Source organism: Excalfactoria chinensis, chromosome 8 (genome assembly GCF_039878825.1).
Source record: "Excalfactoria chinensis isolate bCotChi1 chromosome 8, bCotChi1.hap2, whole genome shotgun sequence".
NCBI lineage: Eukaryota > Metazoa > Chordata > Aves > Galliformes > Phasianidae > Excalfactoria > Excalfactoria chinensis.
In genome coordinates, this window is record NC_092832.1 from 25,257,434 (window position 1) to 25,281,356 (window position 23,923).

A 23,923-nucleotide genomic window follows, 5' to 3' on the forward strand; every position below is an offset into this window, starting at 1 on the left:
TCGTTCCTGGGTTTCACATACTCGATAGCAACAATGATCTCACCCAAATGTGCTGCCGAGGGCAGATGCAGGGAGGCACGCTTATGCTGTTTGTGCCGTGTTAGGCAGGTCTGCTCAGCAAATAAGCATGTTTATTTGTGGATAGTTGGCCACTTCTCCAGGAGGAAGTCAGAAAGCAACTGGCAAGTATGTGAATTTGTTGCTTCAGGCCTAAAGCTGTCGGAAAACAAATCTCTTCCCCCGTAGCCCAAAAACACATATACCTAACGTTTCCAACTTGAAGTATCATTTGTAGATTGCAGGCATTTTTATTTTGCAGCTGTGTCTGCATGAATGTCCATGCATCATGAAAGCTTTTTCTTTTATCAGATCAGATCTGATTTAGAAGCACACATCTTTGTGGCTTATTAGTCTTTGGAAGGCATCGTTTTGTCCTAGTACTATTCACAGCGAGTGTTGTGCAGAATGCTGATTGACAAGAGTTAAATTCAAAACATGTAGCCATTTTCTGGTGTGTGGTTTTTTTCCTGATTGAAGGAAAACTACTTAGATGTTTGTTTCCAAAACGGCATCTGTCAGCAATCAAAGGGGAAAAATTGCATAAAACAAATGCAATTGTTTGGAGTAGCATTTCCTGGATCATGTTAAATGCTTGATTTGCTCCCCATTATGCTCACCAAATAATTTTATTTTCCACAATAATTGCAATATTTAACATGTTGTATTTAATCTCGTTTTAATGCTATTAACAACAGCAGCTTATGAAAGGAATAATTGCTCCATGGGTAAGAACCCACCATCCTCAGCATGGGGAAGAACAATGGCAAAGTTAACTGCACCTAATTGTTCTGAATTTAAAACACAGTTAACCAACAGCACTCCTCATTTCTTTGCACATAAGTGCTACACTGTCAGGAAGGAAATGGTTTCATGCTTCTGTCATTCATAAGATGAAAATTGTATGCTCTTCTGAAAAACTGTTTATTCAGTGTGTTTTTAATTAATATTCTGAAACCAAGTAATGTATTGGTATAGGAAGACCTAAGTACTCTCAAAGCAGTGGTTAATAGAGCAATCAAGAGAAAGTTTGTCAGTAGATCTATAACTACATCAGACAGTGGAAAGCCATATAGACTGAACAGAGATTCATCAGAACTTGACAGGGAAGGCACGCAGCACAACTGGCTATAAAATACTGAATAAATTATAAGTAGGGTGGGTAAGCTGTTTGTTTAGAGAGGCAGGAGCAAATGCAGTGACATAAAAGTGAATTTGACATTTGGTCAAAGGCTGGTTGTTACTTAAGTTTTTTACTTTTATTTTGAACAATTATTGTGAAGGAGCTTTTGCAGTAAGCAGTAGCCACAGAGGACAGGTAGCTCTGATGAGTCTGGAGAAAGAGAAGACGATAAATGCTTTGGCCAGCCAGCGTGAGGACAGTTCCTGGCACAGCCTCTGTGAGGTTTTTTTATGGACGCTGACTAAAACTTAACACTTCCCATGCTAGTCAGATCATTACTGTAAATAGCAGTGATGTCGTACCTGCTATCCAATGGGAAAACAAAAACAAAAAACAAAAAAAAACAAACAGGGATGGGATGTGAAGTAGTTGCACACAGTGTGCTCTGATGTATTTTTCTGTGCAACCCCCATAGATAAAGTCAGGGCAAAAACAGAAACTAACCCCTGAACGTTACATTAGTACTTTGTACATTATGCTAAGTCATTTGCTTATCTTGCACATCACAGAAATCTGAAGGTATTTTTGAAGCTCAATGAAAGTTGGTTCTGTCCTGCACTGAATGATGGTTTTGTGATCTGTGCCGCCTGGAATTACAACTTTGCTGCAGCCAAATAGTTAAACAATTGATAGCACACAAACAATCAAATGAAGAATTTTGCGCCCACGAGCTTCCTTTTTTGATACAAACAGAAATAGATATTGTTTAAAATAGAGTGGATATTTGTGATGCATTTTCCTTTTGCATGCAAAACACAAAAGATTTGCAGAGTGTGGCTCTTTGAAGGAGCGAGTTGTATGAGCCCCAGCTCAGCAGACCTAGGAAATATTCTGGGTGAGTCTCCTTGCTGGTGCAGAAGTTGATTCTGTTGAGCACTTGAGGAAAGGCACTGCTGCAGAGGTCGAAGTGCTATGCTCCCCAGGGCCGTCAGATCTGGGCATCCCTTACTCCCTGCGCGCCAGCCAGGCGCTGCAAATGGAAAGTGCTTGCTGCCTCTTTAATACTCAGCTGTTATAAAGTCATAGTTCTGCTTTACAGTGCCCCACCAGAGGTGGGAGAGCACACAGTTGTCTTCAATGTGATTTTGCAGGAAGGGGCTTTTTTTACAGAGCATTACCAGATCTTTGTAGCATTTCAAAACTATTTATTGTGGAGTTGTCTTTTTTTCCAAGTGATCTGTCAATTCCTCATTTGCACAACGAACCTTGTAGAGAGCACTGTGCTTTGTGGGAGGAAGGAACAAACCTCTGTGAGACTTTGGGGGGTTATTACCCAGTGTTAAGAAGTATAACATTGAAAATGCTAAAATGCATTGTAGCAAATATATATTAAAAATATATTAAATGTATGTTTTTTAAAAAAGACAAGAAGGGAATAGTTTAGTTCTTTCGGAGCACTTTTGCCATTTGAACCTTCTGATGAAAAGTCATTCATTAAACAGTAAGATCTGGTATCTAAAATCAAGAAGGAACAAAGAGCCAAAACTTTTGTCTCCTTTATTAAAAAAAGAATAGAGAGCAATTGATTTCTTCAGAAAGCTCCTCTCAATCAAGAAATAAACTTGAGCAGTTTCTACTTTTGTTTTGGTTAAATGATTATATGCACAGTTATGAAAGAATGAAAAAGATGCAATTATTTTCTGCTCAGTCTTTTTTTTTTTTTTTTTTTTTTTTTTTTTTTGCCTGTTCACATAGATGAGAAAAGTAGCTGCGATAAACAGATACTGAATCAGACTGAAATTCTTTTTTAACACACACACACACTCAAAAAAAAAAAAAAGAAAAAAAAGAAAAAAAAGAAAAAAAATACCCCAAACATTGCATGATAGTCTCTAAGCAGTTCCATCTGTCAAGCAGAAATTTTAGGCTAATAGCCTGTGGCGATCTCCCTCCGCAGTCCACTACCTGCCTTTGTCCTATTAAATCTCTTTATTCTTCTTAAAAAAAGGAAAAGGGGGAAAGGAAAGAAAAACCTTGCAGACCAAAATCATCTGAGTGATGAAGCCCTAATTTTGACCGCCTCTCTTTGATGTTGAGCAGTGGGTTCTTATTTAAAAAAAAAAAAAGAGAGAGAGAGAGAGAGGGGGAGAGAGAGGGAGCGAGAGAGAGGAGAAGACAGTGCTGGGAGCAGATGACTTTTCATCTCCACTTCACCTTGCCACTGGGTCTGTGAGAGATTGGTTCATTGTCAAGGAGATTTTTTTTTTTTACCCATGATTCCATATGGTATGGACCGGGCTACATGTTGCCCAACATGCCAGTGCAAATGTTTTCTCAATTAGGTGTCTTATCTCCCGTGAGTTAGCATCAGATGAAGCTTGCTGACAGCATAATGGCAGGGAAAACCTCCGACGGCTCCATCAAATGGCAGCTCTGCTACGACATCTCGGCCAGAACTTGGTGGATGGTGAGTTGGCAGCAGGGCTGCTTTTTTTTTCTCCCTTTTCTACTTTCCCTCCCTCTTTGACAAAATGTCCCAGACCTCACATTTATCAAATTAACATTTGATTTTTTTCACACTCTTCAGTAGAGCAGCCTCACACTTGTCCCACTTGTGTGCTTTCCCCTGTGTAACAGGAGATCGTTAATGTGCACTACAGTTTCCACAGGGAAGCTTTTTCAATTCTCCTTAAAGAGGAGAAAAAAAGAAAAAAAAAAAAGAAAAAAAAAAAAAAAAAGAAAAAAAAGAAAAAAAAAAGAAAAAAAAGAAAAAAAAATACCACAACAAACATGCAAAGAAGTAGTTTGAAAAAGCCTTGTGCAGAGTAACTAGTCACAGCCGGCTGCCTAGCACTCACTTTGTTTTACTTTATCTGCTGCTTTCAAGCGTCCGTGTGCATGTGCGTTTTTTACCGTGCAATATTTTGTAAAGAGGGGAGGTGGAAAGTTCATTCCGCTGCAGAGCAAGTTGATGGCTGCAAAAGCCTGGACCGGTGCGGGAGTGTCGTGGTGTAAAACCATCACGTGTGCGGGGAGCGCGTTTTGCGAGGTGCTGCCACAGACCCCGCTCTCACTTCTCCCTCCGCTTGTTTACGTGAGAACAGGTTACGGGGCTGCGCTGACCTGGAGCCATGTGTCACAGATCCCACTGAGCCCAGCTCAGACTGCTTTGGGGCGCAATTAAAGTTTCAATAAAGTCCCAACGTGCTCCGTAGAACGAGTTAACTAGCATGTCATGGTCAGCCGGGCCAGACAACCTTTGACATCTTGAATCTATAAGAGGTAGGGTGAGTTGGGAGGATGCACAATAGCCCATTGTGGCAGAAGATGCAAGTCCTGTTGCGAGGAAGAGAGTCCTCAAATCATTACTGCCCTCGTTAGCGTCTTGTCCGTTAGGGATTAATTCGTTAGCAGCGCATTTTTAGTTTTCTGTAATTATTATTCTTGTGGCAAGCGTGAATTCTTCCAGTGAGAGGAAAAGTTTGCTGCCAGGACAATGAGTGTATTATCCGCTCCTAACTGGACCGTGAACCTCAGCTCATTTCACATAGATATCAGTTAAAAAAGGACCGGCGAGTGGAATTACAAAACAAGGCATGATCACTTTCATTGTATGATACGCTGAAACAAGTCGGGTCTCTCCCTCCCCCTCGCCGCCCCGGACCAATTTTGGTATCATTTGGAAAGTTTAAGACCTCTGAGGACTTGAAAGACTTTTAAAAGTGAGATCCGGAAGGTTTTTATTCTGCAGCTTGGTGGTGGCCATTGTGTATATCATGTGGCTTGTATTTAAAGGTGTTTGGGCTCGGGTTTGTCAGTTTTGTTTTGTCTAAAGTCTTAATTTTTTAACCGGTTATTAGAGGTTTGCCAGCGGTTGCCAGAGAAATGTAACATGCAGCTTTTGGTTAACAGGAATAGGGGAGGCTAACCACTTTCTTATAGTACTGATTTTCCAATTAGACTTTCTGCCAGGGGAAGTTGGAGGGGGAAGGGGTATTTGCATGCACATAAACTGTTGACTATTCATGTGACTTTTTTTAGCTCGTTAAACCCCTGTAAATAAGTCTATTGATTCTCAGTTATCATTTTCAAAGCAAAGTTTTAGACTGCCTGTTTTAACCCCAACGTTTAACTTGTGCTGTGATTTTGCCTTATTCTAAGCTATCTGTATATTTTATTACCGCTCCTTTTATTGTCTATCGTCTGCTTTTATGATGAGGTACGTCAATGTTTATTATTTAATAAGTATCCTCGAATGCTACTAGGCAGTTATTGTCACCCTTTAGAAAAGACCTGAGGAAGTTTCATTTCGGTCACATTTATTTCACAGATGTTTTAGTACCGTGAATATAATATGTAAAAATGCTGGAAACATTTAGTAATGCACTTGCCTAAAAATAAACAGTTTTATAACCACACATGCTGTTGTTTAGATTAAACATTGCCGAAAAGTTCTTCTTAAACTTGAACGTCACACCATTTATTTTCTAAGAGAACAAAACCCCCACTAAAATAGCCTTGTTTTTGTGGTAGGAGTTGCGCCAGATGAAAGAGATGTTATTTTTAACCAAAATGAATAATTCAAGATCTTTACAATAGATGCGTTAATTGCAAATAATTTTCATACAAAGTTTCAATTATTGATGGAGTAATAAGCAGTTTTTCATGCAGTCAATGAATCTAAAACGTACAACAAAAAGTAGATACATCTTATGTTCCTTACCCCCAAACCTCTTCACATTTGCCACATTCTTTTAATCAAAAGTAAGCTAGAGAGCCGATCTTAATGTTTTAAAGACAAATAAAGCTTTTAAAATTACCTCATGCATCGTCTGGCTGCACAAAATCTCAGCTGCATAGTGCTAAACTTCGGTTTGGTACTGCCAGCATACAAAGAGATGAGTGAATACCCCTTGCACCCATATGGACTCAGCTGCCAGCACTGTGATATGCAATTTTGCTTTTTAATGAATCGTAAACAATTTGTGTGTCAAATGAGGGAGTTTGTTTTCTTTCTGGAGCAGGTTCTAAATCAGGTTTAAGCTATAGCTGTGTACTGTACTGGACTATTATGCCCAAATTTAAAGGTTCTGTGTCATTTTGATGAAAAGACCTGTTATAATGAAAGAAACGGCTTTATAAAAGGCTGGGTGTAGTAATCTCTCTTTCTTTCTTTCTCTCTCTCTCTCTCTCTCTCCGTCTCTCAACCTCACACTCTCCCTCTTTCACTCTGGTCTATAGCATGTTTATAGCTAGCTAGCTGGAGATAATGGAGATTGGTAGATTGCATGATTAGGAAAATGAATGGATTTTATCGTTGGGCAAAGCAGCTTGCATTTTTGAGAGGTGGCTTTAAAATGCAGAGTTCTAATTTTGACCTTATTTTCTTTCGCTGATAATCTTTATTAATGCTCCTCTAATTCGTTTTGCCTGATCGCAGTTAGTTTTTCTCTCAAGCCATCTGATGGAATGGCTAATATATTTTATCTTACTTGCCAGAATAGCAAGATGCCATAGTAAAAAGAAAAATACTATTTTTCTTTCTTGCAGACAGTAAGTAATGTTTCAGACTGCTTAAAAAAACCCACAGGATTTGTGCGTTTTAACAATAATTGCCTTTCTCACCACAGTTTTAAGGCATTCTTCTGATATCTAATCTATTTTTTTTTTCTCATGCTGTAATAAAAATAAAAATAAAAAAATGCATGAGCAGTTGTTATTTGACTATATTGTAATGTGGTGTCTTAGCAGAAAACTTCCCAAAATGCTGTAGCTTTGCATGGGAAGGAATATATACATATTTTCAGATAGGTACCAAATACTCTAAGCAGTATCACAGTCTGAAGATGTGACAAGAATTGACTTGTTGAAAAAATAATCATAATTTTGACACTTTTTATTTAAATTTGATGCTGTCACAGAGACACTAAAGGGTTAGTCCTAGCAAAGTTTCAGTACTGTCTTACATTTGTAACAAATATGTGCAGCTGTGCTACTTTTATAAACATTTATCTCAAGCTGATTATTTTTTTTTTAATTATTTGCTCTAGCAAGCCTATATGATGTTGTGATGTGACTTTTATATGTCTTCAATAAGGGCTGGTCTTCAGATTTCTTCTGCGCCAGGTTATTAGAATACACATGTAGCAAACATATAACTGGTAGAAAATTCTGAATGACAGCACAAAAGTAAAGACCCTGGGCCCAATTCTGCTCTGAATTTCACTGCTGTCAGCCTGGAGTCACTGCGTTTAGAGGAGCGGAGTGAGCCAGGTTCTCCCCCTGAGTGCCTGGGAGCCACTCACAGTTTGAGAATCTCAGCCCAGGCAGCTTCAAGACCCAAATCCCAAAGTGCTTTCTGTTGTGGAAGTACCTGCCAAAAAATAGGAAAGAAAAAGGAAAAGAAGAAAGCTTTATTAATAAATGAGAAGGTATTTCAGTGACTCCATGTATGAGTTAGCATGCAAACTGCTGTGACTGAACGTGACAGTTAATGCAGATCTTTCAGTCATCTGCCAAAATAACTGTTTTGAGTTTTGTTATCAAACTATCAATACACATTTTAGTGTATAGACCTTTTTTTTTAATTAGATGCCCTAAGTTAAAAGATAATTTATTAAAGATACAGGACTTCACCTGTGGTCATTGTATTTGAACTGAAAACACTTCTTTCTCTCATGCCACTGTGCAAAATATTTAGAGGAATAACTGAACTTACTCAGGTCATAAGCAATTGCAAACTGTTAGAGGCATTTCTCTCAATTAAGAACTAATGGAATTCTCACTATGAATTTTATTACAAGTGAGATTAAAAATAATGGCACGTCTAATAAATATTCAGATTTGTCATATGGAAGGCTAGCTAGTCCTATGAAAGCTAAGAAAGTCCAGAAGCACAAAATACTCAAAAGTAGTGTTTATCATTTAAATCACTGAATGCATCTATACATGAACGCATTTACATACTCTGATAGAAGTTTATCATGATAATCACCTCGTGCTGTTGTGCTGTTTGTGGCTTTGCTGATTTGTGCTTATCATTTGCAGAATATTAAAAAGCATACTTGTATTTATTATTAGCCCAGACCTGCCTCTATCAAAACAACCAAGTGCACCGAAGTACAATATTGTAGCATGGATTTTCCTTGTTTTATGCCGTAGTTCTTGTATGCTCACACACTGCTCAACCACTGTATAAATGCTTTAATTAAAGTTATTCCTTTCCTGTCGGAGTTGCTAAATTCCATCTATAACTTCAGTGCTTACATTCAGTGCTTCATTCTACATACTTCTACTACTTTATAACGACTTTATTCTCTGTGTTTGTCCTCCTTATGCCTACAAACATTTCCCCTAGTTGTTTTCCACTCTTTTTTCCTTCACCTGTCCCGAATATTGCCATGGATGTTTCTAATTTAAAGCCAGAGGAGTCAGTGGCTGATTAGAAGACAGGAAATTGGAGGATTAAACTGTCTGGTTGAACTTCCTTTACTTATCAGTCCCGTGTAACTGACACTGGATTAGAAACTCGTTGGGACAATTTCTACAATGTATTGGTACTTCTGTTTTCTTAATCTTTATTCTTCTGGAGAATGTATGAAAAATGAGAGAAGGGTAGTTTGTGGCAAAAAAAAACCCAAACAAACAGTGCTTTTTTGTAGCACTGAAACACCATACGTTTAATCTAAATGTATATCAAAGCCTTCAGATATGAAAATGTGTTCTGTTTTTTAAGCTATTCAGATTTATAATATACACTTTATATTAACTTTCGTATGTAAACAACCAAGCAAGAGATACTTTCAGGAAGGGGGAGGGAAATGACATCATTTTAGTAAGAAGGGAATGCGCCATGTTAACCCTTGTTCAACCCCTCGGGAACTTCCTGGTTTGTTGTAATGCAACGGCACTGCCATTGCACATCCCAAGGAACTGCCACAGAGTAAATGCAGCTGTCCCAAAAGCTTCATCAGAACTTGTGGTGCTATCCTGTGAGCCAGGAGCCAGGGCTCTACTGTCCCCGTTGGTGTCCAGAGGGCAGAAGGATGCTGTGTAGACAGCATTCTGAACCAAAGAAGGAAGAGCATTGCTCTTTACCCTTAGGGGCCTGCTCAGTCTCTCTGGTGATGTTCATATATTGTTTCCAGAACCTGCCGTAGCATCTAGTGGCGAAATTATTGTGACAGGTCCTCCTGACTATTACTTTTCCAACTATCTTGTGGACTTCTAATCTGAAGCTGTGCTGTACTTAAGGTACTTCTCTGCTGTCACTCACTGTTCACCATCCTTTTAATTCTACACACTTAATCAGCTTTGGGTCGAGATCTGAAGTATCAAAACTTCAGTGAATGCTTGACTATGAAGCAAAAAAAATAGACAGTGCCTTGAGAGGTCTAACACTCTCTGATCTGAATCCAAAGGTTGCAAGGCTGATAATGCACATGAGTTTAAACATCAGCACCAGATCTTTAAATTGATGGGGATGCTTCTGAGGCTTTCTGTCAGCGTACTACTCGTACATTAAGCAAGCCCTCAGCTGTTAGAGAAATCAGAAGCAGAAAGGAAGTAAAAAATATTCTGAGAGATTTTGCAGGCAAAGTCCAAGTGTTTTCTGTAAGAAGGAAGAACAATCTGAAACTTGTAGTAATTAACTTGTTAATATCTGCTTTCTCTACTTTTGGATGAAAGGAAAAAGGTAACATTTTCTGCTTGTTGAGAGGTTCCCTGAGTTCTAATCACAGCGTGAAGAGTCTCACCGTGCTGCTAGAGGCATGCTTCACTCCTCTCCCTCAGATGTGACCACTGACATTAATATATTAAAAGATGATTTCAGGATGAATCAAGTTGTTTTCTTCTTCCAAATCAACAAAGAAATGCTAGTTTTTAATTGCATGTTTTTACTTGATGATAACTTCAATTGCTATTTCCATCAACCTCACTAGGAACTTCTCTTATGCTGGATTTCTCTAGTAATAGTTACATTACTCATTACAAACGCTGGAGCTTTTTACATGCACATACACACACTCTCACACTTTATCCAGTCTCAGAAAGTACAGGCCCTGCTGCATTCTCAAGGAATCCAACAACTCCCAGAGCAGCAGGAGCTGATCCGGGTGAGGTGCCTTTGGAGCTGGCATCAGACAAACCCAGAACAGCTCTTCCTCACAAAGGTCTTTGAATTTAGAATCTCTATGACAAAAATCTCCGTATCTATTTTCCACACAGTTGATTACTAGAAAGTAGTTCTCAGTAAGCTGAAAAGTCATTAGAACAGATGAAATAAAAGCATTGGCTAATGGAGTGAGATTCAAAATATTTTGCTTCCATAAGCATGTCTTGTTCTTTGGTTGTTGTTTTTCTTTTCAGAGGCTGTGAAACACAAAGTTAGCAATACAACTAGATATGGGTGGGAGTGTTGGATGGTACAGATGGCACTATAAGCTTGTAGACTTTTACTACCAATAATTGCAATGCCCTTGCTTTCAAATGAGTGCAGGTTGCCCTTGATGTACACAAACAACCATATTAATTTCACAGCCCAATTGGAATCACATACACAAAATAGGGTTGTCAGGAGGAGCAGTGTGGGAATTCAGTGCTCTGGGATAAGCCACAGAGACCTTCACTTTAAACTTGAATAACTCAGAAGACACTCTATGTATGTGGTCACAAACAGACTTTTGAACGTTCGTATCTCAGAGGGAAGTTGTTCGGTATGTGTTTTTAATACTTATTTAGAATTTATTTGTGCTGGAGCAAATGGACCTGATGCTGCATGGAAATGTGCTAATGTGTGGTTGTCCTTACTGCTGTAACAGAAATAGGAAGTAGAGCATGGCTTAATGATTTACGTAAAGGAAACATTAAAAGTGACCCAAATTAACCTTTTATATTCAGTAAGAAAGAAGAAAAACTGCTCCATTTGATTGTTGATTCAGTTAACATTTATTTTACTTGCAGGAACAAATAGAAACAAGCCTGTGCATTTCTGCTCGCTAGTGATCTTTTGACTAAAAATGTTTTCTCTGATTTGGTTAAGAGGTACACGTTAAGTGTGGGTTTTGTGTAGTTGCAGAAAGGTGATTCATCAAGGATTTTAGACCAGCAGAAGAACAAATTTTCAAGGGTTGTAGACTACGAGAAGTGAAACTGAAACTAACTGATGTTCTATGCTTGTAAGTTACCATAGCATCATGCTGAAGTGGGAAAGGATCTCTGTGTCTGTCTGATCCCACCCCTGCCCAAGCCAGGCCATGCAGAGCAGGGTGCCAGGCCCATGTCCAGGCAGCTCCTGGAGATCTCCAAAGGGGGAAAGACTACCACTGCTGAGCAGCCTGTGCTTGGCCACCCTCTCAGAGGAAAGAAACATTTCCTAATGGTCAAATGGAACTTCCTGTGTTTCAGTTTGTACCCAGCGCCTCTTGCCTTGTCACTGGGAGAGAATGTCACTGTAATGAGAACTTACAGTTTATATAAATTGCAATGCTTATTAGCAATGCGTTGACTTGCTACTTCCTCTCCTTTTATCCATATTTCCCAAGGAAATTAGGCTTCAAAGATGGTGCTGCCTGATTTCTGATGTAAGTTTGTGGTGAAATGAGAAAGTCTGAAGAGGAGAATTGGCCAAAAGCATGGTTGTACAACACAGGTACTGTAAAGGATGGGAAGGAAGGAAGGAAGGAAGGCTTTGTGAATGTGTTTTCCAGCATTATGAAGAAGAGTGGCAAAGAAATCACACCTGTATAGAGGCAGTTAATCACAAGACTTTTTCTTGCTGCCCTTCAGATCTTGCTTTGAAGTTGTTTCTTTTTCATTACTTAAAATCTGGTTCAGTAACATATGGGCTACCAACTGCTGTGGTCCTCCAGTAACTGGACCACTGCACAGACAGACAACTTGGGTTTATTTTCCCCTCTTCAGAGGCATGGGCACGGTTTGAATTGCAGATTAGGAGCTCATTTGCTCAAACTCTTCTGCGCTGAGGCAACTCCATAGCAGGAAGCCGAAGAGTCATAGGATGACAGCACTGGCTGAACAAAATAAGGCTCCATGCCAACTTCGTGAGATGTCCCTCCAGTCAGCAGCGCTGCCACTTTTGACTGCATCTGCTCAATGTAGTATTTTAGTATTTTAAGGGATTCTGCTGTAAACTTTGTTGAAAACTGAGAAAGGAAAACATGAAAAAGAGAGGATCCCAGGCTCAAAGCACCCCTATGGTGCTGGATTCAGATGTCTAAAGCACAGTTGTGCATCAGAACCTGCAGCCTTGCATCCTGGTGTCTCCCACCTGCATTTTGAACAAAGTCAGGAGTTTCACAGCACGTTAACCTCCAGAACCGCATGCCTTTGTAGTATTTTCACTTTCTCTCCCTTTCGTGTTCCTCTCATCAGTTGTTCCTCTCTGTGCATGGTGCGGTCCACCTTTCTGCTACTTGTCTCTCGGCACATCTGGTTTGATTGCAGAACTTGTCCTGCTTGAAAACTGATGCTTCAAAAATGAGATATCTCAGTAGTGCACAGGTATATTGGGGACAGTAAAACCTTAACTGTGATCCATTAGAAATGTTTATCTAGGCAAAAAGTGAATGATTGGGTGCCTAGCAATGGAAAGATCAATGGGCTGGGAATTTTCATTTTCCCTTTAGACAGGAGAAGGCACTGGAGACAAAATGGGTGGAAGCTGTACCATGAAATACAGTGTGAGATGAGGCCTTCTGGAATATGAGAAATAAACAGACTGATAAGGGGGGAATGACAGAGCTGCAGAGTTTTAAGGATGGTGACAATTTCAATTTGATGCAAACATCTGTTCATGCGCTTTGGATTGAAATAATCAAACACCTGTACTTCCACATATGTGTTCATGCTTGCAAATTCCTTTGTTCTAATGAGTTTTCTGGGTGCACGTTCCAGGACGGGTGTGTGTGAGCATGGTATAGAATTATTATTTGCATGCTGAAGGTATTTGCACCTGCAAAATGCAGGTGCCTACTAAAGTCTGTGCTATTACAAGCAGATATGCAATGTGTTCCCCTTGGTTTCTGTAGAGATCTGCCAAATCTATCGCTTTAGCTTCTTTATGTCTCAGCTTCCCCATCTATGGAGGAGAATAATAAAACTCACCTCAAAAAGGCTGTTAGATGTTAATTAGTGGGTTTTCAACATTATCAGAATGCAGGTGCTGTAGTTGTAATATGTTGTTTTATTAAAACATTATTTTGTGAACATAAATTTCTGCAGAATGAGAGAAATTAAAAACAGGGAAGACCTAACAGGCTGTGGAGTCTTTCCATCTATCAACAGTCTGTTCTTACTGTTTATTTATTGCTGACTTTTATATTGCCTTTAAGCCAAACACTATGGGCTACTTATAAGGCATATGCTATGAGCACAAGTAAAAGCAGTGTTCAGTGATTAATCGCTGAATTGCTCTCTCGAAATCAAGATAATAATATAATAAGACCTGACTGGGGAAGGCTGGTGGTATGTATGCTCAGTCTGTGTAAGACAGAGAGATCTGTGTCTCTTTCCAGTCTCTTGCATGCTGCTGTTCCATATTAAGTAGGAATTCAGTAGAATGAGTGGATTACTGGGATTTCATTAAAAATTAAATGTACAATTATTTAGATGAATTTTTCACATATGCTTGTGGGCAAACAACTTTTGATTAGTTGTTGACATATAGTACACACAGTGTGTGTGTGTGCACATGTATATTTACATGCACGATATATAAATAAAATACAGACAGTAATGCAGTGTTAGTAAAGTCCACTGGTAGTCATTGATTTGAGGAGTTCTGTATAGGATGGAAAGAGCGATCTTTCTCAGAATGAAAAACTGTTTTCACTACGCCACATTAATAATTATTTATCCAGTGAACAGCATCAGAGTTTCTCACTCAGCCCAGCCCTCTGCTCTAACTCATTGAAGAAGTTTCTTTTCCAAATGATGCTGCGGGAGGGAAGCTGCACAAAGCCTTTTTCTGTAGCAACTGTCACTGGCCTGGGGCTTTGGGATTTACATCTGTGGAAGGAACTTCCTCAGTTTGATTTTAATTAGAAATCAGGTGGTAATGCTGGGGAAAAAAATTGTAAAGATCTGAAGTGTCTGAAGAGGAATGGCTTGAATAACACTGTATTAGTCATGAGGCAAGGAAGGAAGAATGTTGTCATGATTTGAAAGTAACATTGTTCAGTAAACGAAGATGTGTGAAGCATTTGCTAAACTAAATTAGTTCCGAGGTTTGGTGCACATTTGTGTAATTCTGTTCATTGAGGCTTTGAACAATTGTGAAGGAAAAACAGCAACGAATCTATTAAGAAAAAAGCTTGAATCGCTTGCTCGTGGTGTTTATCTGCAGCCATTCAGCTGCCATTTCACGTATTTCAGACAGAATAATAAGTCTGCACAAATAAATACAAATAACACTGTAAAACTACTGCAAATTCTATGTTGTGGCATTGATCTTATGAAGACTTTGCCTTCCCTCATACGAGCAGAAATTGTAGATGAGTTTCAGGACTCTGTCTCCTAAATTTTGCACAGAGGCTGTTCCTCGGTGGCTGACCTTTTTCTAATGCAGGGATTTGATTTGCAGAAAGGGTAAATCTGTTGCCGTGAGTGTCCCCTGTAGAATAACATGGAATAAGTGCAGCCATATACTTTTTATTATATTATCTTGTGATTAATTTCCATAGGTGTTGGTACTCCCACCCCTTTACTGAGAGGGGAGAAATTGTCCATGCTTTCAGAGGTTATATTCCCAAGTACTTTAATGCACTTCTGACATTTACCTCTCTGCCTGGGTTCTTTACCTTTGTGCCATTAGACTTGTTGCTGTCTTACTCAGTTAAGAAGTACAAATAGCCCCAGCATTGCCAGCTGCAGTCCCAGGCTGGATCATTACTCCAGATTTGAGGTTAATCAACTGCAAATTCCATTAGCTTCATACAGAGTGAAAATAAAGAACAGACGGTCTCGCAGGCGAGCCAGAAGTCAGGTGCAGCACAAGACGGCCAGCCTTCAGGTAGAGGCGTTTTTTCCCTTCAGCTAACATCTCTAGGATTAGACAAGGAGCAGATCAAAAAAACGATTTTCATACAAGTTTTATAGCTGCCTTTTTTTGTTGTTGTTGCGGTTTTTTCCCCTTATCTTTCCAGTCCAGTTATAATTTGATTCTGCTGGGGTGTTTTACTCTTTTTCTGCTGTGTTCTATGGAAAGTCATTGCTAGGAGTTATATTCTCAGACATCTTAATTTCTTTACCTATCTGTTGATTATACCAACAAGTTGTTTTCTTTCTCAAGGAAATGCTGTGCAAAGCTTGGGAGTGAGTTGGCTGCTCCAGGCCCATTTGCTAAGATGCCAGTCATGCAATTGCTGATGTACATGTGTACCTTGGGAGCACTTGCATTGATTTCAACAGGACTCGCCATGTCAAAGCCAAGCACACAGGAGAGCAGTAGCAGGGAGCGGGCCTAGACACTCCCCTGCTGCGTTCATGCTGTGCACTGTCTCCTCCTTACCCCCCAAATGCTGCTTTTGCTTATCATTAGTATTTTTCTCAGGAGAATGTGTGAAATTTCTTTAATGTTCCACTTCTTTTTGTGTGAGCTACAAGCAGTCAATGCGTGTAGAAATAAAGTAACCTGGAACCTGGAACTGAAATTCTGAGGTTCTAACTGCTCTGGTCTCAAAATAGTACCTCTGGTATTTCTCAGTTGTCTAAAGCAAAAGTTTTTCTACTTCAAGGAAAGAACTGTAGTGAAGTCAGACTTCTGTGGCCAGAAGTTGAGATACGGCTGTGCTCTGATTGCACCTTCCAGACTAAATTCTGGAAAATCTACATTAGCACAACGTTTGCAACTCAACATGAATCTCATGTGCTGCGGTGTTTCGCTTTTCTCTGCATGTTTCTCTATTCACCCAGTTTTGGTGATGACGGGAAGTGCCTGTCTGTATATCTCCCTATATACATATGTTAGATTATCACTAGCATGCCATTACAAAAGGTTAGGGAAAATATTGCCGCCAACAGAACTAAAGATTAAATAATCCAATCTCTGGGAACTGTAAACTAACAATCACTATCACAAATGGGCCCTTTCTAATCATAGTTTGTGGTGGAATGAAAGATGCAATTGTCTGGAATTGATGAATATGGGATCCATGCTGGCTTCAGGGTCAAAGGTGATTTCATGCAAAGGTCTCTTTCTCTCTGGCACCACTTCCTTTGTATAGCATAGCTTGGCAGCTATCTCTTTGCACTTCGGCTACCTGCCAATGCAGCTGGTACTGTGCAACTGTCTGGTACAGACTACAAAGCATCACTCAGCAACCAGCAGCTCCGCATGGGGCTCCTTTTCTAGGATGACAAAGAAAGATGGGCTATACATTCTGCCATCTATACCCATTAAAAAGACTCTTAAATTGCATCACTGCAAGTTATTGTTAATTATGTAGTAGTCACTGGATCTGTATGATCCTTTAAGGGGCTGATAATCTTTTCTGTGTGCTGGCAGTATAAGTAATCAAGAGGGAAAATCAGTATTTTGTTGTGTAAAACGTAAGCACTAATGTGGTAAGATGCTTATGCATAGCCATATGAATGAAACCTTCATTTGGATTGTGTACACCACAGGTTTGCAGCATATGCAGGAAAAAAGTTGATTGAACTAGACAAATTACTTGTGAAGTTGTGTCCTTATAGCTTCAATATTCATGTTACAGTTAAGCTTGGAAAGTGTTTTTGTTAGTAAGCATTTATCCTGAAAGCTTGATGGTTGTTAAAATGTGCCTTGAGCTGAAACTGAGATGGAAGAAAACAAACTTTTTGGCTACATTAAAATAAACAATCTCAGTTTAGAAATCATGACACTAACCTGTGTTTGAATGATGGGATTCTGATACAGTGGCAGCAGTGGTAGATTGAAGTGACAGTCATCATCCCAAATGCATTTTTCCCTCAGTAGTGCGTTTTCCTCCTGTTCTTAAGAAATTGTTTGAAGCGTGGCCAGCAGAAGGACAGCCCTGGTGCCTCCTGAGGCTAAGGTCCTGCTTGTCTCTTGAGGAATGGCCAAGGTACTTCTGTTATGAATTGTAATGCAACTAAATCTGCAGGCCTGTTTCCAGTGATGTTTTCCAACTCCTATCAGTCCATCAGTGTAGACTAACCCTCAGTGGACAGATAGCTGACTTAATGCATAGTTGCAAGGTGCGTTAACTTAAATAATCTGGGCCAAACGCTTAGCTCCTGCCTGGCATGGCTCCACTAAAGCTAATGGAGTTGTACCAATGTACCTCTGCTGAATTTTTTGCACTTTGCTTTTCCACAAATTTCAAGAAAAAAGTCAGTTTAGAAAATGGTGAGACTTGTTTATTCATGATGGTTTCCCCCCTCCACCCCCCCGCCCCCCCTTTTCTCCTGCTTTCACTGCACTATTTATGATCTTGCACTTGCCTCCTGTAGAGTTGGCAAGTGTCCTAAGATGTACACCAAATTCTGGGAGGGAAACAGCACCATTTCTGCACAATACTGTTGTGAGAACTAGTCTGTTGAACCACGTTTATTTCCTCCTTTGTTTAAATTACACAAAAATCTGAGACACCAGATACAACAGGAGTAGATGAGAACCTTCAGTCTTCAGTTTCTCTCTTTCCTCCTTGCATCTAATATTCCTTTTCTTGCCTTGTTCTGATAGCGGCTATTTGAAATAGTTATATATAATTTAACATTATACAAAAGTATTGTCATATCAAACATAGTGAAATGGATTCCAAAAACACCATCTGGTATTTGGGAATGCACTGTGAGTTGGGAACGTGAGAAGAGATATTCTTTGCCACTTTGCTTGGGACCCAGCCATTAGCAGTGTAATTGCCAAGAAAAGGTGACAGGCTTCAGGCTTAATGCAAGTGGGTTTTTTTTTTTCCTCTCTCTCTTCCCCAGCCTGTTAACTCTATGAGTCCTAAACCAAACACAGAAGGCACCATAGTGGCAACATGATGCTGAAAAACAATAGGCTCCCTTAAATTAAAAGGCAGGGCAGAAAATGAAAACAGTGGCAGAGCTCCTATAAGAAGGCTAGAGTAAGTGAAAGCAAAATAGGCTTGTTCAGAGGAGGAAAGAAATGAAGACATGTATACTTTAATGAAGACATGTATACTTTAAAGCTGCAATGTGCTATACAGAATTGTTCCTTTAAGTAGTGGATTTGTAATGATTAGAGTTTCCCGAGCTTTATCCAAAAGCTCATTTCAAAGCCATCATTAGTTTCCTCTAATCCACCCAAAATTGCAAAACACATATTGTGAAGGTCATCCATGACCATTCTGAACCTGTTTTATTTGATGTTGCCTGGACTTCTTCTGCTGTGTCTCCATCTATCTCTTTAAGGAAGTGTGTGTTTGGGGGGGGGGGGGGGGGGGGAGATTTAATAAATTAAAATCTGAGATTGATTTCTGTGGGAATACTATTCTGACGTGTAATAACCCAAATGGCATGCATAGTACAGTTTATATAGTTCCATGTTGCTTGCCTGTATGCTACTGTTGGCAGGTGTAATTCTAACAAGTTTTGCCAATATTTCTCACCTGAGAACCAGACCAAACACGAGGGAAGGAAAAAATCAGAGATATTTGAACAAGGATCAAAGTCTGCATTACAGGCAGGAAAGCAAATAAATTTTGCAGCCGAGGTTGGAAACAAGCGAATGACAGATTTTAATCTTCACTGATTTCCATCTAACATTTCAGATACAGCTCTATATTAATTCTGAAATTTTAAAAAGGCCACATTGATTTGTTTCGGTATGTCAGAAGCTGCAAAGCTACAATCGAACTGCTATTAAATTACACCAAATAAAATGATTTCTGGTGGGTGTATCCAGTGCTTGCCAAATTAGATGAAATGAAAGCTAACCCTCTTAGTCTAGCTGTTGTTTTTAAATATTTATGTCTTTTACAGACATTTGTGTATGCCATGAGGGGGACTAGAAACTCCTTTGCTATCAGTCAGTTTGCGTAGACCTTCAGAATCCTTACATTGTCAGTTCCAGACCCCCACGAGATGTTCATTGCTGTGAGTTCTTCCCATTTATCTGCAATAAGCGTGCTGATCTGCCATGCTGCTGCTCTGGCTCCTGTTGCTCATCTATTTACTGTGATCACATTTCACCACAAATTAGTTCAGTGCACAAAATTCAGCATGTGGGGTGCAATGCAGCTCCTCAGCTGGGGATTCAGACCTTTGGTACAGAAGAGCTGGAGGCAGCGCCAGAGGTGCCAGGTTGGTCAAGGGACAGAGAGGGTCCATGAGACCACCATGTGCCCTGCCTGTATCAGGAAGCTTTGCCCTTCTCTCTTTGTTCTATGGGCATCAGAGGCCTGAGACTCCTTGTGCAGCTGAGGGAAAATGAGTCAAGTACTGAACAAAAATCTGCTGGTTCAGTTACAAGAGCACAGGATGGAGTGTTTATTTTACAACAACCCTACTTGACTATCACTGCTGCTTTCCAGCCAGCATCACAGCCATTTGGGTGGGTTGATGGCAGTGGGACACCATGAGTGGGGCTCCCTGTTCCCACTTAGAGCCTCAGGAAATGCAAACAAATCCATTTTGCAATTTAATTTCTGAAGGGGCTTATTCTCCGATGAAAAGTTCTGTACAAGAGAGAAAGACCTGCAGTTAAAATGAAAAGTAATAATACCTCTTGCATTATAGTTCCTCCCAGAACAGACACTGTGCAGATTCCTCCTTTCTGACAGTTCTTTTTCCTGACATTGAAGACTTTAACATTTCCAGAATATATGCTTTATTTGCTGTTTTTAATCAACAACCACGGCAACAAAGGATCAGTAAGTTAACATCACTTTTGTGACGCAGGGCTTTAAGCCGTTGCATGGCCACAGCCTCTGTGAACCAGACCCTGCTGCTGTGGCTGGGGGCAGCAATACTTGTGTTTGACACAGCTCTCTCCTGCCCGGCCCCGCTGTGCAGTGTGGGGCACCCCGGGAATACCCCATTCAGTGTGGATGCAGCGATTCCCTCTTACATGGCTGGAACTGGAGCATTCCCTGCCCAGCTCTGAGCCTGCGTACATGGGCACTTCCTTAGGTGGAAATGCACATTTTGGCTTTTTCTCACCCTGCCACCAGCAGCAATGTGGAATTGAGTCTTTCTCATCATTTTTTTCTTTCTGCATGGAAGATTTTGTCTGATTTTCCCTTCCCAGTCTGTGCCAGGATGAGGTTTTGTTTTGCTCTCGGGTGACATGATGACAAACTGCAAATGAATAACCAGAATTTGTTAGAATTAAAATGGCAAAAAATATTATTAGTTGCTGTCCCCCCACTCCTATTCCTGCATCCCTTTCCCATTTCCCCTCCCTCCTCTTTTGACGGGAGGCAGAAAATGCAGATGCCAAGGCAGCGGAAGATATTTTTAAGCAGGAGCATCTGGCTCCTTGGCAGACTCCACAGGCAGTTGGTTTGGTTGTTTTGGAGTTGCCTCTGGGTCTGTCACATGTTTTGGCATCTGACTGATGTCTGGGCTGCCTCCTCTTATTGGACATATTTTTTCTTTGACTCACCTTTGATTCTGAATTGTCTCTTTATTTTCATTTGCCAGTGAGAGGCAACTTTAGCTGATCCCGGGCTTGTTTGTGTAGAAACAGACCCTGCTCGTGGGGGCCACCGTGCTGCCGGAGGTGCTCTGCCACTGCCTTGGGATGCAGGCCAAACTCCAAGCACACCCAGGGCTGAGATTGTGCCAGGGAGGAGACATGTCCCATGTGCAAATAGACAGCCAAGCTCCTGATGTATTCTGCATCTCTGTATGGTTGGGTTTTTTTAAATATACATATATGCAAGATCATTATGTTGGGGATTATCTGAGAAACAGTGTCCTTTTTTTTTTTTTTTTTAATATCATTCAAGCAAGAGTATGAAACACTACTCGGAATAACAGGTTTCCTCCCTGCTGTGAAGCCTGTTGTTTCGGTTCATTAAAAAAAATTCTAAGTAGTACTTATTTCTTTTTTTTTCTTAGCATGGCAAATCCTGGGCAAAGCCAGCTTCTTTTGCTCGGTACCCTTTTCCCTGCAGTGAGATGTGCTGGTGGCCTGGCAGCCCATCCCCTGACCTACCCCAGCCCACCAGGCTGCCACTGGGATTTTGCTACTAAGGGCTACGAGGCTGGCAGAGACAGGTGGGCACCCAGCAGGGAGTCGCAGAGGGACCCCCCCCCCCACTTCTGTGGGATTTTTTTTTAGGTGGCTAAAGTAAATCTAATTGAAGTAGAGCATGTTTAAATGAGCTTTGTTTAACATGCACTTTGTATAGCTGCACTGTTAATAATGGCAGCTCTTGTTTTTATTATTAGTGCTATCGTTTTCCTGTATTTCCTGATACTCCTAAGGATTGACTGGATTATTCATCAGAAGAGTTGGGGGTGGGTTTCCATTTCTAAATGCTGTTTTGAAACCGTCCTGTGAACCTGCCCTTGCTGTGCTCAGGAGACACCACAGAGTCTCAGAGATGAGATGTAAATCTGTGCCTTCAGACTTAAAAAGAGGCCATACTCCATAGAGAAAGTGTAGAAGGCAAAAAGAAGGAAGAAAAATATGTTCGGTTTGAGATACATTTGTAGTTTTTTGGAAGTAGAAACAGAAACAAAGTAGAAACAAAAATGTTTCTGACACAAAGAAGGCATCGTGTATCTTGTGTTGTTTGGATATATTTATTTATTTATTTATTTATTTATTTATTTATTTATTTATTGCACCAAATCAAATTAAACTCATCCCGGAAGATGGCGTGGTAAAACATAATATGATATTTTAAAACAAAAGCTCTCAGTGTGTGTTTTCCATTGGAGGTGAATATTGCCTAGAACAGCTTGTCTCTCACTGCCCTACCATTTTTGCCTCAGCTGAACACATGTTTGGAAGCCCTCTGTAGCTTATCACTGAAAGCAATACGGATGCCAGAGGCAAAGGGAACTGGCATGTTTGAAAGGAAGTTTTTATTCCAAGGGAGGGATGTTTGGGGCAGCTGGGGTGCACCCCCATCTCTTCCTCCTAAGTATATCAGCAGGGAACAGCAGAGCAGCTGCACATTAATTTCCAGATATTGGAATTTGCAGAGAAATATGACCAGAAATAAAAACGTAAGGGAAATATTATGTTTGCAGTTACCTTTTGTGCGTGTAGAAAGGAAAAAATATTTTCAGCTTGATTTTGATTCCTAAAAAAGTAATTGAATGTAGAAAGAGCGGTCGGGAAAACACCACGCATATGAACTAAGCATTTCACATGCACACACAGAGCTTACATAAAATTCCTTTTCCATCCACTCCTGAGTCTTGGCACAGCTGATCCCAGTAGAAGCCCTGGACCCCAGAACTGTACAAGAGCATTAGGAAACATGAGCGGAGAACACAATGTTATGTACAAATAACTCGGGTTTCCTATCTCTCCTGTTCGAAAAAGGAAGCCTGAGCACAGTCAGTGCTTGAGTTCAGGAATCTTAAAAAGAATATCACAACAAAACTAGCACAACAATCCACACTGTGTTCTTGAAGTCATCTCGATATTCTAGGGTATGTGCATCATAAATTTTAAATACATGGGATTAGCAGTATTAGGAAGGGGAATCCCAAAGGACCTATCTCCGTCAAGTAAGGAATCTTGTAAAAGAGATTCACAATATATCCTTTCATAAGCCTTGGCACTTGGATGTAACTCCATCGATTCCCTGGTAGGTTTTTCTATGAGGGGAAAAATAACAGGTCCTTTTGGGCTTTTGAAACTGTGAGTTGATTTTGTGATCTGAACACACCATATGGGTGCTTTCACCTTTGTTTTTCAGCACCTGCAGCATTTGGCAGATACATGGCAAAGTGGAGGCAGCAGCACAAAACAGAACATTACTGGGAGAGGGAGATGTGCTTGTGAACTGTCTGTCCTCTTGGGGCAAGCAAAGAGCAGAAAGCAGCTACAGTGCTGTGCCAGACTAGTCCTGTGGGACTTTGTGTTTGCAATAGCTAATTTTTTTAACAGTCGCGTTCATACTGCTCCAAATCTGCAGCCTCATCCAACAGGAGGTTTGATTTTCAAGAATGCAGCTATAGACATCTAGGACTGAAATCTATAGCCAAAGTTTATACTGCAATTAAAGTGAGGAGTCTCCTCTGTCCTTTCTGCAATCTGCTCACAGAATTATAGGTCAGTCATTATAGGTCAGTTTTGGAGCATAGAGGTATGTTTAAAAGCCCCTTGGACAGCTCAGTACTGTGGACAACACACACTTACTGCAGGTAAACATACATGCTTTTTTGGTTACAGAGAACAGAGGCACTGCTGATTTGCTCTCTTGGCTTCTAGTGCGTCAAGTCAAAGTATTCAAGTAACTGAATATTTATTAAAAATAAAAATAAAAATGTTGAAATCAAGACAGTCCAGCAGGCCCTTGTCTATGTTATTATTGGTGTTGAATTATTTAGACTTCAGGAACCCTTCAGAATATGTCTGTCTGTCTTGTCGTGTCCTTTTCTGTCACCTGTTTTACAGCATCAATGGGCTTTAGTGCTCTACAAAGCGAAATGAAGACTTGAAAATACAATGTGAAAAAGAATGAAGCAAGTCACTTTTGTTTGGCAGGGAACTGCAGCCTTCAGTTTACCAGTAGGGAAAAAAAAGGCTGATTGACACGTCCAGTGCTGAAGGCTGGCCCATACAAC

The 23,923-nt window shown here is 40.3% G+C and overlaps 1 protein-coding gene across 10 annotated transcripts in view; it reads left to right on the top strand.

Moving 5' to 3' along the window:
- Positions 1-3,321: 3,321 nt before the first annotated feature.
- The window catches only part of NFIA (nuclear factor I A), a 331,643-nt gene continuing 311,041 nt past the window's right edge, over positions 3,322-23,923 (top strand). For all 10 annotated transcript variants that reach the window (XM_072343414.1, XM_072343416.1, XM_072343415.1 and 7 more), the window contains exon 1: positions 3,322-3,647. In XM_072343414.1, coding sequence (XP_072199515.1) covers positions 3,552-3,647 — 96 coding nt within the window. In that variant the 5' untranslated portion in view covers positions 3,322-3,551. The remainder of the gene's footprint in view (positions 3,648-23,923) is intronic.